This window comes from Vanacampus margaritifer, chromosome 9 (assembly GCF_051991255.1).
Source record: "Vanacampus margaritifer isolate UIUO_Vmar chromosome 9, RoL_Vmar_1.0, whole genome shotgun sequence".
NCBI lineage: Eukaryota > Metazoa > Chordata > Actinopteri > Syngnathiformes > Syngnathidae > Vanacampus > Vanacampus margaritifer.
In genome coordinates this window covers 10,593,179-10,610,915 of record NC_135440.1, presented here as the reverse complement: position 1 = coordinate 10,610,915, position 17,737 = coordinate 10,593,179, and the positions used below count along the sequence as shown (strand labels likewise).

Below are 17,737 nucleotides of genomic sequence, written 5' to 3'. Positions count from 1 at the left end.
CATGTAATAAAGTTGACAATGCGTTTTAGTCTTTTATACTATTTATTTTATTTCTTTATTATCTTTGAGAAAAGGATGTGCTGCTTACACAACCAGAAATGATTATCGTAATCCCTCTCTCTTCAGATGGACACGATAGGATCAATCTATTCTGTACTGTACAATATCTATCTATCTATCTATCTATCTATCTATCTATCTATCTATCTATCTATCTATCTATCTGGATAGCTAGCTAAATGGATATCTGGATATCTAGTCGGATAGCTAGCTAGACAGCTAGCCTAGTCAGATAGCTAACTAGCTAGCTAGCTAGAATCTGTCTATCTATCTATCTATCTATCTATCTATCTATCTATCTATCTATCTATCTATCTATCTATCTATCTATCTATCTATCTATCTATCTATCTATCTATCTATCTATCTATCTATCTATCTATCTATCTATCTATCTATCTATCTATCTATCTATCTATCTATCTATCTATCTATCTATCTATCTATCTATCTATCTATCTATCTATCTATCTATCTATCTATCTATCTACATCCAGGCTTAATTAATCCTAACTCTAACCCTTTCACTGTATCCACTTAGCCCTGAAGTGTAGTTGACTTGAGATTTTCCATAGTTAAATACATTTACACGCACAATAAATACAGGTGTTATTCAAGGGACAAGGGATAATTTGTCATTAAATGGTTCTACTGCCCCCATGTGGCAAAACAAACCCAAGTTCCATAACATACTGTACAAGATCCAGTACAATCAATACCTTTCGTCTTTTTCTACACCATGATGACAATTCTCAGTGAGGGGGAAATAGCAACTGATTTATATTACAGTTTTTCTCTATAGTTTTGGCACATTTCTTGAAACTGAGATGACATTTTCAAAGTACCATGGACAAATCCCCAAACTACCTTACAATTGGTCTCAACAGAATGCGTTTCTCATTGCTTTCATCAAATTGTCAATGTCTTAGTACATGTCTCAGTTGCCTCAGTGGAACTGTGCAAATAGTTGTGTATATTTAGCTTACAGTTAGCACAATGTGCCCACATTTAGCACATTTTCCAAATGGATAGATCTTGCTGATTGAACTAATTGTTTTTCAGTCTAATGGCTGTCCTCTAACGTTAACAAAATACAATTATATATAAAACTGAGGGGTGAAAAAAATATTTTACAAGGAGCAGTTTTCAAACTTGCGTTTTGAGATACTCAACTCACAGTCAAGGAAATCCCAACACTTTTTATTGACACAAAGTTACTTACACATTAGAGTGTAACAAAAGAAAGTGTAAGCCGAAATCTGTATATTCATGAAAAACTAATAACTAAAATTATACCTAGCGCACAGCAAAAATGAAGAACCAACTACTGTAACACTTTCAATACACAGTAAATTCTGTCGAGTAAATTGGACTCTATTTAGAATGGGACCAAATAGACTCCGTTTTAGAGTAATATTTACACTTGGAAGGGTGTAAAATAAAGTAAAAGTCCCTCAAGGGTTGAGGAACGAACTCACAACGTTCAGCTTGGGAGACAGCCAATCGACGCTCTGAGCAACAGAGGTCCTGCTGTGTGTCACTGTAGTCAGCATTAACAGTGCAGGCCTACTGTATTATGTTATATATATGATTGATTTTCTGTTTTAACATGTCCACCATTTGCTGCATAGTAGACCTATTCTTCTTATAAATGTGTTGTTTTATTATCATGTATAGCAAATACCTTTTATGAACCAGAAGCAAAGTTTTTGATTAGGTACTGACAATATTGCCCCATATGCCCTGAAATATGAAATGTAAAATATGTACATACTGTATAAAACTGTCGTGTTGAATAGTCTAAGTATACAATATTTTTTTTTATCTTATTCCATATTCAGATTTAAATTCTTGTCAATCTCATATGCTTTTCAATATTCGTATTTTCCTTTATTAAAAAAAAAGAAGAAGAAGAAAAAAGATCTAATTGAATGCATTTCGATTGTTTATGTCGCCATTTTGTCCACAAAAAAAAAAAGATCAACTGTATAATGTACGTACTTATAGGTAACTACCGTAACTTGCAATGGTAAAACAAAAGTAATCAGACGGCAAACAAAAAGTGAACCAGAAGGTCAGTGTAACGCGTGTGTACTTTTACTTTCACTCAATCGAACTTTATTTGGCTAAAGAGTGTGTTTCTTACAATGAAACAGTAAAAATGTTAACACAATGTAGGAAACTTATTAATTACATCAGTGAAACAGTCAGACCATGTTTCGCCATGATATAGCTACAGAACATTCCTGATTGAAAATAACTCCTCGTTGAGAAATTGGAATGTGTTTAAGCATCTGACTTGTTTTTCAAAATCTTCAATTGAGAAGCGCGTTACGCACCAAAGGAGAAGTTGCGTGTGGGTGCGCGCGCAGTGCTTGGCGACGATGAAAGACATAAAAGAAGATCAAAGAGATGAAACAGCAATTCGAAAGAGCGGGTACGGCCAGTAGTATTTGACGTCATCTGCGAGGATCATGTGACTAAGGGGAGGGTTATTTAAATCATTTTATTGAATGTTATTTTCGAAAGTCAACACAATGTCTTCAACCGACATTTAAAAAATGGACCAAAAGTATAGATTTTAAAAAATATATATGAAATTTTGCAAATTGTGACTTATGGGGTTTCGGCGCCAGCAACTTATAATTTAAATACATTTGCGTTTAATTTTTAATAACCATTTCTAAACATTTATGTATGTACAATTATTATGTAACTTTTATATGCAATATGTTTTAATTGAATGATTGTTTCAGGTTCTTTCAATAGGGGAAGTCAACCCACAATTTTTTTTTACCATGTGTTGTATGTACCACCGCTAGTCTAAACACGGCATTCTGATTAATATATGTTTGTAGAATATGAATTAAAAAGCAAAATCTACCCGTTTTATCCATCTCATTCGGCAGCCATTTTGACACTTGTTGTCGACTGACAATGATATCACAGTTGCTCAGAATATAGCCCTAAGAACAACAAACATAAAAAACACAGCTCAGAGAAATTTTCTAGTTAAAGCATTTAATGAACAAATGTACAAAAGTAAGAGATTACAAACAATGTGGTCATAGTCCATCACTTTCTGCTTCCGTGAGAAACAGCAGTGGCAAAAGTTTTAGCCAGCATTTTCCTGGTTGGTCTAGAAGACCATTTTCACAATAGCGCTCAAGACACTATCCCGTGCAATCAGCAAGCTTTCATCCACGTCCATCAGGCAGAAGTGTGGAGAACACCGAATGAAGTTCTGGAAAAAGCTTTGTATCATGTTGCGAGCGACGTCAAAGCAGATGCGGGCGAGCACGTTTTGCGTGATGTGTTGACGCAGGCCAGGGATTGAAGCCAGCGTGTTCAAGAGGATCCTGCCAGTGTGCTCGCTAGCGATGTCGGATCGCTGCCCCAATGTTGCGACGAGGGACTTGTGATGAGCCGGTGGCTCCAGCTCCTCCAGAAGGATGTCGAGTGACGATTCGATGATCATGTCCACAAGTGGCTCAGTCGCGCGGCGGAACTGGACGTGAAGCAGCAGCCGTTCTATGGTGGTGACCTCGGTCCTGACCAGTATTGCCTGGACGTCATCGAGCAGGTACCCGAGGAAGATCTTGGTGTCCTGTTGAGCGTCGGGCCACACTGATGTCACGTATGTGTCGAGTCCTTCAAGCGTGACCTTCGTAAGAGAAAACAAGACATTAGCGACTGAATTGTTGCACATGGTTCATTAAGTGCGGGAAGTGTTTTCCTTACCTTCCTCCCGAGCAAATGTGAAAGGCGTTTCTCTTCATGTAGTTCACTGTATACTTCGTTCTGCATCTTGTTCAAATGCAGGCACCTTGCAATTGTCCAGACCTGAGAACACCATCACAAACACCAATCAGAAATGGACATCTTCACAGTCTGTTAGTTTATATTTGACATATTGACAATTCTGGTCCCACTGTTTTAAACAAATGCAAATAATTCTTGATTGTTTAAGATGAACTTTTGAATACATTTAAACACTAAGTAAAGACCATCACAATACGTTGTAATATCATAGAACAGTTTATTTCAGTAGGTCAATTCAAAAAGTGAAAACTCATTATGTATTCATTATTAAACACATTGAAAGAGGAATTTGACTTCTTAAAAGGATTTTCCTGCCTATTGGGGCTTTTATTTCACATTTTAAATTATGCAAGTAATTAACTGAGGATGAGAGTGTGGAGTGGATTAAAAAAAAAACATCCTCATAACATTAAATGTAGAAATAATTAACACATAACAGATACTCTCCAAATTTGGCGAGCAAAATTTTTGGTTTAAAAGGCCCTTTAAATTAACTGATCAAAATTCTAAGGCGTTTAATCTAATAAGATAAATGTAATCGTTTGACAGCTATAGTAATTGTCAAATTTCTTATATACCAGCCTAGGCCGCCCTCTTGTGGCCGTTCAACAAACGATCAGGAATTACAAATTAGAAGAATAGAAAATCGGCATTAAATTCATGCAATTTTAAAAAAGCTAAAGGAGGGGTTATGCATCAAAAGTAGCCTACTAGTAAACATTAACAACAACCGCTTGCCTTTTGTCATATTTACATTCTTACTGCAAATATAACCGCACATTCAATATCTGTATTATTTGGTACTTACCACACGAAGAATAGAAATCGCACTGGCGTTCACTCCTGTTTCCATGTCCTGGTACCTATCAAATTGACACAAATAATAATTCATTCCACATAGAGCCAGCATTTTGGATTTGTTTGAAAAACTCCATGACTCTGTTGTACTCACAGTTCCTGGTAGCTACTTCTGTTCAGCAACCACAATTTCATGTCGTGGAACGAGACACATGGTGGAACTCGATTTTCCATCCCCAGGAGCACAAATTGCCTCAGGAACATCTTCTGTATACGCAAACACAAAAACAGGCTATTGATATGCTTCTCAAGACCGAATATTAATATACAATGTTAAATATTTTACCCGTACATTGTATGTGCTTCGCTCACACTCTGAATAAGTCATCTCGACGAGTTCTTCAAGCAGGTTGTAGGCATCAGCACTGAAGTAAGATCTTGGGACATATAACAAACATTATTAGATAGCCTTCCGTGATATATAAGCAGATGAACAATATTATGGGGAAACGGTGCAATATTGTAGCTAAAAAATTTTTTTTCACAAAATCGTTTGCAAACAAGTGAAGAACAGCTAATGTTACAATTACGTTTACAAGTCGAGAACGTTAACAATTTTATTTTAATAATGTTTCGTAAGAGTTTACATACCCGATCAAAGCTAGATTCTCCATTGTTGAAGCACACGAGTTTCCGCTGGTCTTCGACCTGATCACGTCTGCAAGCAGTGAAGTGAGTGAAGGGAAGCGAAGTTCCATATATACAGTGCGAATTGCTCTTTCATCTCTTTGATCTTCTTTTATGTCTTTCATCGTCGCCAAGCACTGCGCGCGCACCCACACGCAACTTCTCAATTGAAGATTTTGAAAAACAAGTCAGATGCTTAAACACATTCCAATTTCTCAACGAGGAGTCATTTTCAATCAGGAATGTTCTGTAGCTATATCATGGCGAAACATGGTCTGACTGTTTCACTGATGTATTTAATAAGTTTCCTACATTGTGTTAACATTTTTACTGTTTCATTGTAAGAAACACACTCTTTAGCCAAATAAAGTTCGATTGAGTTAAAGTAAAAGTACACACGCGTTGCACTGACCTTCTGGTTCACTTTTTGTTTGCCGTCTGATTACTTTTGTTTTACCATTGCAAGTTACGGTAGTTACCTATAAGTACGTACATTATACAGTTGATCTTTTTTTTTTTGTTGTGGACAAAATGGCGACATAAACAATCGAAATGCATTCAGATCTTTTTTTCTTCTTTTTTTTTTTTTTAATAATGGAAAATACGAATATTGAAAAGCATATGAGATTGACAAGAATTTAAGTCTGAATATGGAATAAGATAAAAAAAAATAGTATACTTAAGACTATTCAACACGACAGTATGCAGTTTTTATACAGTATGTACATATTTTACATTTCATATTTCAGGGCATATGGGGCAATATTGTCAGTACCTAATCAAAAACTTTGCTTCTGGTTCATAAAAGGTATTTGCTATACATGATAATAAAACAACACATTTATAAGAAGAATAGGTCTACTATGCAGCAGATGGTGGACATGTTAAAACAGAAAATCAATCATATATATAACATAATACAGTAGGCCTGCACTGTTAATAATTAGCTATGAACAGACAATTTCTACAGCAACTTTCACAACACCAACTTTCCAGATGATTTAGCTCAGCTATAAACTTGAATCATTCACCGCAGTAGCACCAAATATAGACAAATGTGCCTTCTGATAGCTACAGAGACTCAGTCAAAATTCCACTCGATCAAGAAGAAAGCAGGTTAAGACAGGCTGCTCCAGCAACTCAAATGATGCTCCAGCTGCTGCTCGTGTGACGACTAGAACTTCAGATTCTTCCTCTCTTCTGTGCATCACCTGATCATAACTTTCACATTTCTTCTCTTGCTATTATTCCTGCTTACAACACTGGAACTACTGTTTTATTTCAAGCAGGAACATAAATTTCTTCCTTAAAATTCTGAACGTGCGCACACTAACGAGATATGGTGCTGATCGATTGGCTATGCTTGAGAGAAGTAGAACGTTTCCTATTGGTGCAGTACACATAGAGAGCTGTGATGGGAACACAGCTGACTACAGACACCAAAAGTATGACAATGAAGACCTGAGCAAAAACGGGATAGTCCATCACCACCGTCTTGCCCTGAAACAATAGATAAAGATGGTCATCAAACCATCAGTCTGCACTTTCCATGTACATACAAAAAAGAAAAGAAAATAAATACAGGTAGCCTCTATTGAATTTTTTTTTTTGACATACAAGGATGAACATGAGACAAAAGAACTGTTTAGCTTCCAGGTCCATTTACGTATTCATATTATGTATGTATTCACAACATTTTATGTTACAGCCTTTTACTAAGGAGTGGCTACCATTTGGCCACTACCATACAGGCCTGATCAGTGGAGTGATGCAGTGATTGTTTTCCTCCAGCAGAGGGGGGTAAAGACCACAGAGAAGATATGCCATACCCTACTGGACATCTACTGTACATGCTAGCCTCCGTCGAGCCACCAGAGCATTGCTAATTTGTTACCACACCTCAGTTATCAGCTTTTCGACCTGCTCTTTGGACATTATGAGCTGAACAAATAGATTAAGAGACAGCTTCTCCCAAGGGCTGTTTTACCACACACACACAAAAAAAAACATTGTAAAAGTCTACCTCCACCAAAAAAGAAAAGAAAGGGCAGAATTCATTAAAAATAATTTAAGTGGAGTAAATTACATGAGTCTCCTCAGTCAAAAAAGCTTTTGTTCATTTTTGAAGAATTTGGTATGTGATATATTTACCAGCTTTTTCTTACATTAGAAGAAACCTGACTTAAAATAATTCTGTTAAAACCCAAATGAAAAATTTACATGAGGACCAAGGAAAGGTTTACTCACAAACAATGTTTTACCTTGATGATCTGGAAATCAAAGATCAAGAGTTTTTTTTGGGAGGGGTTCATTAAAAAAAAAAATATATATATTTTTTTTTATTTGTAATTGCAAATTTTATATTTTAAAAGAAGACAAGACTGTTTTTGACATAAGCTCCTGTCTTACAGTATTTTGATCCTGATGCCGGGTCATTTTGATTGTTTGGTATCTTATAAACCCATGCGGGATGGCTGTGCTATTGTTTGTATGATACAATAAAATAAATCTCATTCATTATAAGTGTTATGTTCACACATTTAAACAGTTTGACAGTTTGTAGTAACGGAGTAATATAAGTTTACCAGCTCCTTGTCCCATGCTTGGTAGGTGGGTGTTCCTCCTCTGATATAGTTGACAATATAGAAGATGAAAATGACTATTAGGAGAAGGGGACTCATTATCCCCCACATGATCTTCAAGTACCAGTTTGGACGGTGGCCAATCATGTCTTCTATGTCTTTTTCAAACCTAAAATAAGCAGAGGATCTTTTCAGCAGGAATTCCATTGTTATTGTTACATTGTGGCGACTAGCGATGCTAACACACAAACCTTTTCAGTCCATAAATGTAACTGACGGCTACAATCTCAATGAGGACGACAAAGAGCATGGAAAAAGATGCTCCATATTCATTGAAAATGGCAAACCAATAATTTCCTGATGAGGTGGTCAAGGCCAGACTGAGCAGCATCAGGATTAGACATACTATTCCTGCCAGGAAAACACAGAACACACAGGTAATGCACAGCTCAAGTGAAAGAACACTTTGAGAGTGCAGTGGATAAAGTTTAGGCCATCTCGGCTGATCTGACACGTGGCGGCCGACCACCAGGAACACTCTTACAGGCTATATACACAAAAAGGACAACATCAGTTAGAAGCTGGTCTGAAAACTGAAGCGGTATTGTGTGAAAGGGCTCTAATGAAGATATAGAATCAATATCATTTGTGAGCTGCTGGACACAAAGAAATAGATGAAGTACAGTGTAGTTCAACACCATGAAAACTTACTCTAGAGAACATTCAAAAACAAGACAAAGCGCCCTAAATTTGACAACAATTTTCCCCCCATGTTCACAAGCCGATTTATTAACAAAAACACAGATATATGTAGGTTTAAACATGAATATAAATAATCAAGTACATTTCAGTACTGAGAAAACAACATAAAATTGAGGTGTTTTAAAGCATTGGCTTACTTTATTTTATTTCTTTATTCTTTACTTTATTTTAGTTCCTAGTTCCTGTGCCATGTTACGTGTTGGTTGTGCTCACTCACACCTGCAAATGGTCAGTAATTAACTGGGTTGAAGAGCCAGTCTGATCTTCATGCAGTGGTACAACAGCCAATTGGATTTTTGCGCTATTTAACATGGTCGATAGAGGTCACTAAACTCCAATACGTGACACTGTCGTAATTTGGTGCAGGGTAAAACCACCAATATGGTCGTTATTGTTGGAGACAACTGTGTGTAACTACGTGTTTCAAGTGTCATTTAACCTAGTTGACAGATTCAACTGACACAGATTTTATGACCTCACAACATTGTATTTTCTATTGTATTCATTTAAATTCAAAATGTGTTTGATATTTTTAGATACAGTCAATAAACAATGTAAACGTGTCAATGTGAAAATCTGAGTGTAAAATTTACGAGGGCTCATAAATCACAATTGTCTAATCTAATGCATGAAAGTTCAAAAATTGAAAAAAAAAACCTAATAAATGAAACGCACGGCATAAACAATTTAACGTTAATAAAATAAGTGCACAAATGAAATGCATAATATTAACAATGTAGCCGTCAGGGATCATACCCACGCCCAAAACAGGTAACAGGTAATCCACCTACTCGCTATGCATAATTTTAGATCTTTGGGATATTTGGACAAAACCATGCCACAGACATATTAAGACACCTATGAGCTGTTTTAAATGGTGAAAAAAAAATACAATGTATTTTTTGTTAAATGGCATTCTTTGTCAAAATATACAATGTGTATGAGTGGACCATCACATCAGATTGTTTGTGGTGTTTAGAGAATTTTAAAGTTCATCTCTTTGCATATGTGCACAAACACACATTGGCTACTTTACATACGCACACTTGCCAAGAAATTTATGACCACATATGGCGGTGAGTGCCTTTCCAAAACAACATAAAGCGGCTCAAACCAAAAAAAAAAAAGTATCCATTACGCTACATTCACACTGCAGGCTAACCTGAATCCTGAAAGTGTAGCATGTTACTAGAAAGCAATACAAGTGCAGTTCAAATTAATTTTCTAATAGTTTGAAGGCAGATTTGAAGCTGTGAAAACCTTTTAGCCCACGAGACCATTCGACCAAACGTAATCATTTATGGAATTAGTAGAGATCAGATGTTTTAATTACCAAAGAAATTAAAAATAGCAATGTGTATCAAACAACAGCTTGCCAAGTCTTACCGTTTAACACCTCATTGCTAACTTTGGACAGTATCTTAAATTCTCGTAGTGGTGTGGTGACGCTGGTCACACTGCCCATCATGCTGCCCAATCCCAGAAGCAGAAGCATGGAGAAGTACAGCACTGACCATAACTGAGGAAGGGGCATGTTTTGAATGGCTTCACTATACAAAATGAAAGCAAGACCAACTCCTTCGACTGCCTGAAACAGATGAGAGAAAGAGAGTGTATGACTCCAATCTAGCTTGATTTGGCCCGTCAGAAGGTTGTGTATTGGAATTTACTCAAGAATAAAGTGTGCACTGTATACAATTGGTGTAGCAGATTCGTGCAAGTGAGGCAGCAGAAACATTGCCAAAATACAGAGCCCAAAAACTATATAATAATTAAAATATAAATTGACCACAGTATTTGAAGATTTCAAGTCACATTTGTCAAATCAATGTCAGCTTGGAAGAGTTGGTGCAAAGTGTAAAGATGTGGAATTCCACAAGGGTTATATGTTTAAACTACAGAAGAGTAAACTTTCAGTGTCATCAAGTTGCAGAAATCTGGATGACTTTTAAACGAAGATTTAAAAAAAAGTTATTGTACTTGTAGTTTAGCACTATCATAAATGTTCAACGCGCAATAACGTTGCAATTAATCAAAAAGCTTGGGAGTTACATAAATCCTGTCCCTCCTACAAACTCAATGTTAAGGAGATGCTTCTTTCATATTTCATGACAAAAAAAATGACATTTCCCAATGCATTATTTTTGCAGAAAACTAGTACTTTTGTTGATTGAATTACTGCAATAGTTTTTTTCTTCATACTTCTAAAACATTATTAGAAACGTATTACAGAATGACTCAAACCCAGAATTCAGTGTTCCTTACCACTTACCACCTAACAAGAAATAGGCTACATTTACAAACAGTTATTTATTTATTTTTTAAATACATTTGTTTACAGGTTCTTCACTTTTCAAGAGGATTGTGGCATTTATGAGTATATGAACTTAATTAATTCATTAATTAATAGAGGAGAACATGCTTACAGACATTTAGGTGTGAAAAATATTAGTAATAGTTGAATACTTCCACTAAGAATGAAAAGTGTAGGACTAAGATTTTTATTGGCCATTTGTTGCTTGGTTTCTTAACTATGCAAAAATTGACACATGTAGTAGCAGAGGAGCGCTTAAATTTCTCCAAGAGCACAAACCATGCATGAATAAAAAAAACAAAGTAGCATTGATTGTGTTGTAACACAACGAATGATGAAGAACATACCGTGTCTAGTTCATTGTTTAGGTCACAGGTTTCCAGTTTATTGCCAAGTTCAGCAAACTGCTCCGGGTATGTTGCATTGAGGGTTGTAATCCAGTCAAACACATTGTCCATGTTGATAGTGTCCTCTGCCAGATTAAAGGTATTTAGCAGCAATATGCGCATCCTAGAAGAAAAAACAGCATAAAACTGTTTACTCTTTAAACAAGGACATTGGACCAGTACTAAACAGTAACACTACTACCTAAGACTAGCACCATATTTCATTTGGTTGTATTAATAACCAAGATCAAATTTGCTCCAATTTGGATCATCAATCACACACACACAACAATGAGCAAAACATACTCACCTCTCCAGGCAGTTCTCATAGTTAACTGTGGCTTTAAATCCATAGATTGAAAAGGTGACAACGGAAGCGAAGATGGAGGTTCCACTGTTGATGAAGGAGACAATGAAGGCCTGACGCTCAAAATTGTTGTTGTACTCATTGTAGCTGGAAAACGCTATGAGCCACCCTAATCCCAAACCCAGAGAGAAAAAAATCTGAGTGGCAGCATTTATCCATGCCGTGGGATTGGTCAATTCTTCCATCTAAAAACATGTACACATACAGGTCAATATGTATGCAACGCATTCAGACACAAGTGGTATATCGCAGCCGTTGGGCCAAAACCTCATGGTTTGGCGAGTGGTTGTCGTTTTTATGTTGAACAATCTAAACTGTTGAAAATGACTTGCTCTCTTTGATGATGCAACGTTAACGGTCTCCTGAAAAGTGATGATTTTGGAGGTACAAGATTTTGACCCGATTCCAGCGATATTCTCTTTAGTCGTAGTAGAAACATATCTGCTAGCCTATCAGTATGTGAGGCAACTTCAACAGTGTACTGATGTTTTTTGTTAATGTACATATCATGTAATAATGGCATCATTTTGACATTGTTACCTTGGGGGTGAACATGTACGTGATACCATGGATGGCACCAGGAAGAGTCAAACCCCTGATGAGGTAGATAATGAGGACCACATAGGGAAATGTGGCAGTGAAGTAAACCACCTGCAGACAGAGGCAAACAACAACATTTTTTATTCTGACAATCCTTTGAAGACTTAATTCTGTGCTCATTTGTGTGGTTTTGGGAGCTTCTGTGCGACACGTTCAAAAAGAAAGAGCAGCCTCAGCAAGGTGTATGAAGAGAAGAATGTGAAAAACAGAAGACTATATACCAGAGAAAAATGAAGTAAGATGACTCATATTTATTCATGTTGTCATTAGTGCTTATCAAAGGCAGAGCAATTTTGTTTTTGTTTTACAGTCCTAATCTTATTGTTGTGCTCTAGTCTAAACTTCTCCTACCTTCCCAGATGACTTTATTCCATTGTTAATGAAGAGGTAGGTAACCATCCAGGCCAGCAGGAGACACAAAGCCTGGTTTGTTTGAATGTCTCCATGCTCTTCGATAGAAGAAGAAATGTCCAGCGTTTCTCTATAAAAGAAGTACTCGGTTGAAGAAGCCTTTTGGCACTCTTCTGCTGGTCCTGTTCCGTTGGAATTAACAGGACAATCTGACCAGGGCAGGACAGACTGTGAATGCAAACCAGTGAAAGGTTATTGTTTATGTCCTGATGAGTTCAGAATTCCATACAGAATTGAATTATATCCAGTAAGTTATTTAGTAACTCACTTGAAATGAATTAAACAGGTACCAGAAACTCCATGCATTGATGACGTTGTAGTAGAGGCTAACGTACAGGGATGCCAAAACACTTGCAATACCTGCAAAGAGAAATTTTAAATTATGATTATTTCTTTTAAACGTGTGGATTTTTGTTGTTTTGTTTACAGATGTCTGAATGATAGAAAATTATACTGTATAAAAAAATTACAAACTGCCACAGTTGACATGTAGGCTACTGTAAAAGAACAATGTTCTCTACACCACAAAGTCAGCCGTGTTTCTTGCTAACGTAAAAACGACTGACCTCTCGGGCACATGCACTTATCCGCTACACATCCAAATTAAGAGCACAAATTGTTGTGGTTTTACAATACAGCAGTCAAGTGGTTACAGTAGTTATTTGTTTCTGTAGCTGTAAACAGTAACGCTAATATGTTTGTTTCAAGAGACTTACCCACACCTCCCAAATACGGGCTAACAGCATCCCAAGCGCCAATGCATCCCAAGCGCATCTTTTGACCAATGGCAATCTCCATGTAGAATAAGGGCACACCCTCAATGAACAGCATCAGCAGATATGGAATCAAGAAACCCCCTGTTGGAGGAAAGCACAGTTAAATAGGGAGGGGAAGTAGTGTACTGTAGCTTCCTCAGGTTCTTCAACAATTTTTAAAACGGAAAATTGTCATTTTAAAACTTCCCAAGGTCAGATCTTTGCAGGTGAGCTACTACCGCTATAAATGCACATTATATTGAATTTGTACCTCTGTATTATCTACCAAAAGTAGCCCTTCCATAAACCTTTCAGAGTTTTATCTTGTGGACTTTGAAATAATTGACATTTAATTAGCTACGAATAAACTCAAGAATAAACTCATGTTTCACAATAAGCAATATGATGCCAATAGTGAAAATCAGTGACACGTGTATTGGCTACATACAGATTATTTGACATGACACTACTACAGGAAATGTTATTACTAATACACTCACAGGTAATCCTGTAACCTAGTTTGGGGTGGGTTTTTGATTTGAGGAGTCGATAGACCCAGTTGACCCAGATATTGTAGTTTTAGATTTTTGTTAATCTCTCCTTCTAACCTCTAACTTTTTCTGATTACCAGTTTGTTAGTGTAGCTCAAAAAACACCACAGCTATGAACAGTTCGCTTTTTGAACAAAATGGAAGTTTAGATTATTTTTAGATTAGTTTTTTGAATTTCATTTATGAAGCACACTTCATGTGGATTTAAAATCTTCTCTGCTTGGTGTATTCAATTTATTAGTCATACACTACAATTTTGTTATGTCCTAGAATTCAAATTCTTTATTTGGGGACCTTCATCAGATATGAGATTAAAATAGATTAATTAGATTAAATTATTATTAAAATTAATTAAGAATCCTGTAATTAATTAGATTAAAAATTGTAATCACCTGACAGCACTAGTTATTAGTTATAAAACTTAAAAAAAAGATGCAGATAACATACAGTATACTGTGTGTGATGATGGGTCACAGATGTATTGACATGTATTTTATTTACTTATTCACTTGCCTACTTTTTGTTATTAATTTATTAATCATTAAAATGTGTTGGTCATGTCATACATTCACAGTGACACGCAGTGAGCTCTGGGTTTGGGTAGGCAGGCAGTCGCAAATTGAGAAATTACAAATTTGTGTGTCGGCAGGCGAATGTACAACGTATCCCAGGGTGATAAAAGAGAGCAATCAGCCTAACCTCGAGATACTTGATATACAAGATGCCATGTATTCAAACTATTTTAACATATCCCTCCTCTGTATGGGTAGGGGGGAAAAACGAAAAAAAAAACATTACTCTCTTTTGAACTCTTACATTTTTTGCTCCGCAATCTTTTTATTTTTATTTTTTTTTAACTTCGAGCGGGGTTCGTACCCATCACCTCTAGTGCGGCAGTTTAACACTTGCCACTCAGCAAAATAATCTGGGCCACCATCAGCCATTACGCCCGGAAAGAACATAATAAAGTGAATATCTCCCTATAAAACAGACGAATTGCTCACAAAATCAAGCTAGCAATAGCAATGCTAAACACCATGTAAAGTGAAACAGCCAGTAAATCGAAGCACATCCACAAAGCCAATCTTTCCCTTTGCACCATTCTTTGTGAAAAGTACGAATAATTCTTTGTCCCTCACTTTGCTGAAGAGCCGGTAGCTAAGGCGTTGGTCTCCCATCCTTCAAAAGCTGACGTTTTACATCAAAAGAAATGTGTGAAAATAGTTTTATATTCTAATTTCTCCATAATGGCGTAATTTTACCGCTTTGCGTGTGTTTGAATTCACGAATGCACTAGGCGAACGTATCTTCGCATATGAATAATACAGTGACGTAAAAAGGCTTCGTAGCCATCTGTCTTTTTGCGTAAAGGATTTTTCTACTGGGAAACTGACTACGCATGCGCGAATACACATCTCTACCGGGACAGAGCTTGGAATAGCACAGTAGCGATAATTTTTGCAGCAGGCCAGACGAAGTAATGAGTCATTTTTAATTGAGGTATAAAAAACACCAAATTTTGTCACTTTTAAACCTATAGGTAGCGTAGGCTTTCTGAAATAAAATAACTTATTAAAATAAATACAAAAAGCTTAACGGTTTCAACTTTCATTTCAGCCTGGGGTAGTCAGTGCCTACCTTGCCTATCTTGACTGCACGTCACTGGTCCAACAGAGTCATGTTATTTTTTTTAAACTTTTGTAAAATCCTAAATATCACATATACTAACAGCCTGCTGTTCTGTCAGGCTCATGTAAAATCATTTAATGCTCTCATGAGACATTTGATTTATTGATTTATGTGCTGATTGAATGACTGTAAAAACAACTTGGTTCAATACGCAGTGCAAAATGTTACCAGTCAGCTATGTAGAAGCACTGATGATAATGATGATGACTATATGCCGACAAGGTGTATTCAAAAGTATAATAGTGTGTGTGCAGGCGTAGTAATAATTAAGTAACAATGGACTCATTTGTTAATTTTCCACATAAGTGAATGAAAAGTGTTTCAAATGCCCATTTCTATTCTAACAAACAGAACAAATTTCTCCATGTTGCTCGTGTTGATTATAGCTCAACAAGTATTCTCTCCAGTTTCATGCCGCTCTTGTTATGTTTGTATATCACTTCAACAATTATGTCATTAAGTCTTATCGCCTACCTCTAACAGGTGGGGAGGCTGCATGCTGTAAAGAGCTCATTCATTTGCAATGTCACGCCATGTTTGGGTTTTATAGTTTATGACGTTATTGAGGTTTACAACTTCCTATCAGCTCTCCCTTTGCTAAGGATTTGTTTAGAAATGTTACAATCCATCAACCTGACATGACTGGAATAGCGTCTTAATCTGTAATTTAAATTCATTTAAACCCAAAGGGGTGATCATCATTCCTCCATGAAAAAAATATTACTCAATGACTTCTAAATTAAATGTGAAAGTAATATTAAAGTGTGAATATTTTTTATTTCAGGTTAAAAATTATGCTTTTCACCGTGCCAATGATTGAGATCTTTCAAAGTTTTTAACCCCAAATTATTTTTTTACACTGTAAATTGTATTGACTAATTTTAGTAATCCCTCAAATGTAAACGTTTGTTTCTGTACTTTGTAGGTGTCTTTATTTCTTTAAAAAAAAAAGTTTTAAAATATTGTACTTTTAATTATGTAAAGCAGACCGCGTTTCCTTGTGAATGACATGTGCTATTGTTGCTACTTGTTTTAAATATATCCACTTTCTGTTCATTACTCTCAAATTTAAATGACGTGTTTCATATTCATAACATTAAATCCATATTGAGTTTTATATGATTGTTAGACTCTCACTGTCTACACTCACGTCTCCGGTAGGTATCGCTCCACACTTGCTCTCTCTACTCATCGCGCGTTTCCTACAATTCAACATGGGTTGGAGGATCTGTATCTGAGCCAGAACTTCACAAGCATTGTAGAGTAATTATTAGACAATATATCATGGAACTTTCTGCTGTTAGCTGGGTCGTGGCCACAGTTTGTTACTACCAGCAGACAGTGATAAAGACTTACTTTCTTCTTCACAAACTTCCTTCCTTATATCCATCATGACTCCCTTTCTCGGCCGTGATAGACAATGGCCGCTATTTGACCTTTTGCACGTGATGTCACAGCCCTCATGGAAACGCCCCCTACGGGACGCTGGACGGCAAAAGAGCCACTTGCCTGTATTGTAACCATTGAATCTCGTACAGCGTAAAGTCTTTTATCTAATGGATTATCTTGTAAAATGGTCATATCTTGCTGTACGATTGTAAAGACAGACAAAGGAGTAAACCAAATGTTGCTTTTTATCTCATACCTACTAATGAAGACGAACGACGTCGATTGATAGCAGCAATCAAGAGAAATGACTGGCAGCCCACAAAGTATTCACGGATTTGCAGCAATCGTTTTTTGCGAGGTTAGTAGATAAATGTTCAAACATTTTACTGGTAAACGTACACTCTAACAAAGATTGTAAGAGAGGTGTCGAATTGCGTGTTTCAAATCACAAAAACGAGCCAGATAGTTAGCGTCCACTCCAACTGGACGAAAACACAGCTTAGTTTTAAAATGCACTTTCTTCAAAACTATTAAGTGCATTTGACTGTTTAATAATTAGGGATT

General features: G+C 36.4%; 2 protein-coding genes across 2 annotated transcripts; both read right to left on the bottom strand.

The window, feature by feature from the left end:
- Positions 1-3,070: 3,070 nt before the first annotated feature.
- LOC144058101 (uncharacterized) lies at positions 3,071-5,650 on the bottom strand. The gene is made up of 6 exons (XM_077576343.1): positions 5,332-5,650; positions 5,033-5,117; positions 4,835-4,947; positions 4,691-4,745; positions 3,802-3,903; positions 3,071-3,724 (listed from the first exon to the last, which is right to left on the bottom strand). Exons 1-6 carry the CDS (start codon positions 5,490-5,492, stop codon positions 3,200-3,202), a joined length of 1,041 nt encoding a protein of 346 aa, XP_077432469.1. The 5' UTR covers positions 5,493-5,650; the 3' UTR covers positions 3,071-3,199.
- A 270-nt stretch (positions 5,651-5,920) lies between these two features.
- Positions 5,921-15,373, bottom strand: LOC144057662 (sodium- and chloride-dependent transporter XTRP3A-like). The gene is made up of 11 exons (XM_077575491.1): positions 15,235-15,373; positions 13,506-13,646; positions 13,058-13,149; positions 12,730-12,957; positions 12,319-12,429; positions 11,722-11,963; positions 11,373-11,535; positions 10,098-10,299; positions 8,201-8,360; positions 7,953-8,118; positions 5,921-6,867 (listed from the first exon to the last, which is right to left on the bottom strand). Exons 2-11 carry the CDS (start codon positions 13,618-13,620, stop codon positions 6,697-6,699), a joined length of 1,650 nt encoding a protein of 549 aa, XP_077431617.1. The 5' UTR covers positions 13,621-13,646; positions 15,235-15,373; the 3' UTR covers positions 5,921-6,696.
- Positions 15,374-17,737: the final 2,364 nt, after the last annotated feature.

Excerpts from the sequence above, each read along its gene's own strand:
- LOC144058101 (XM_077576343.1), bottom strand. The coding sequence starts at position 5,492 with ATGAAAGACATAAAAGAAGATCAAAGAGATGAAAGAGCAATTCGCACT. Across the intron at positions 4,948-5,032 it reads GTGAGCGAAGCACATACAAT|AAGATGTTCCTGAGGCAATT; the intron begins GTACGGGTAAAA and ends TTGCGTATACAG. Across the intron at positions 4,746-4,834 it reads AGAAGTAGCTACCAGGAACT|GTACCAGGACATGGAAACAG; the intron begins GTGAGTACAACA and ends TCAATTTGATAG.
- LOC144057662 (XM_077575491.1), bottom strand. The coding sequence starts at position 13,620 with ATGCTGTTCATTGAGGGTGTGCCCTTATTCTACATGGAGATTGCCATT. Across the intron at positions 12,958-13,057 it reads ACCTGTTTAATTCATTTCAA|TCTGTCCTGCCCTGGTCAGA; the intron begins GTGAGTTACTAA and ends TTGCATTCACAG. Across the intron at positions 11,536-11,721 it reads TATGAGAACTGCCTGGAGAG|GATGCGCATATTGCTGCTAA; the intron begins GTGAGTATGTTT and ends TTTTTCTTCTAG.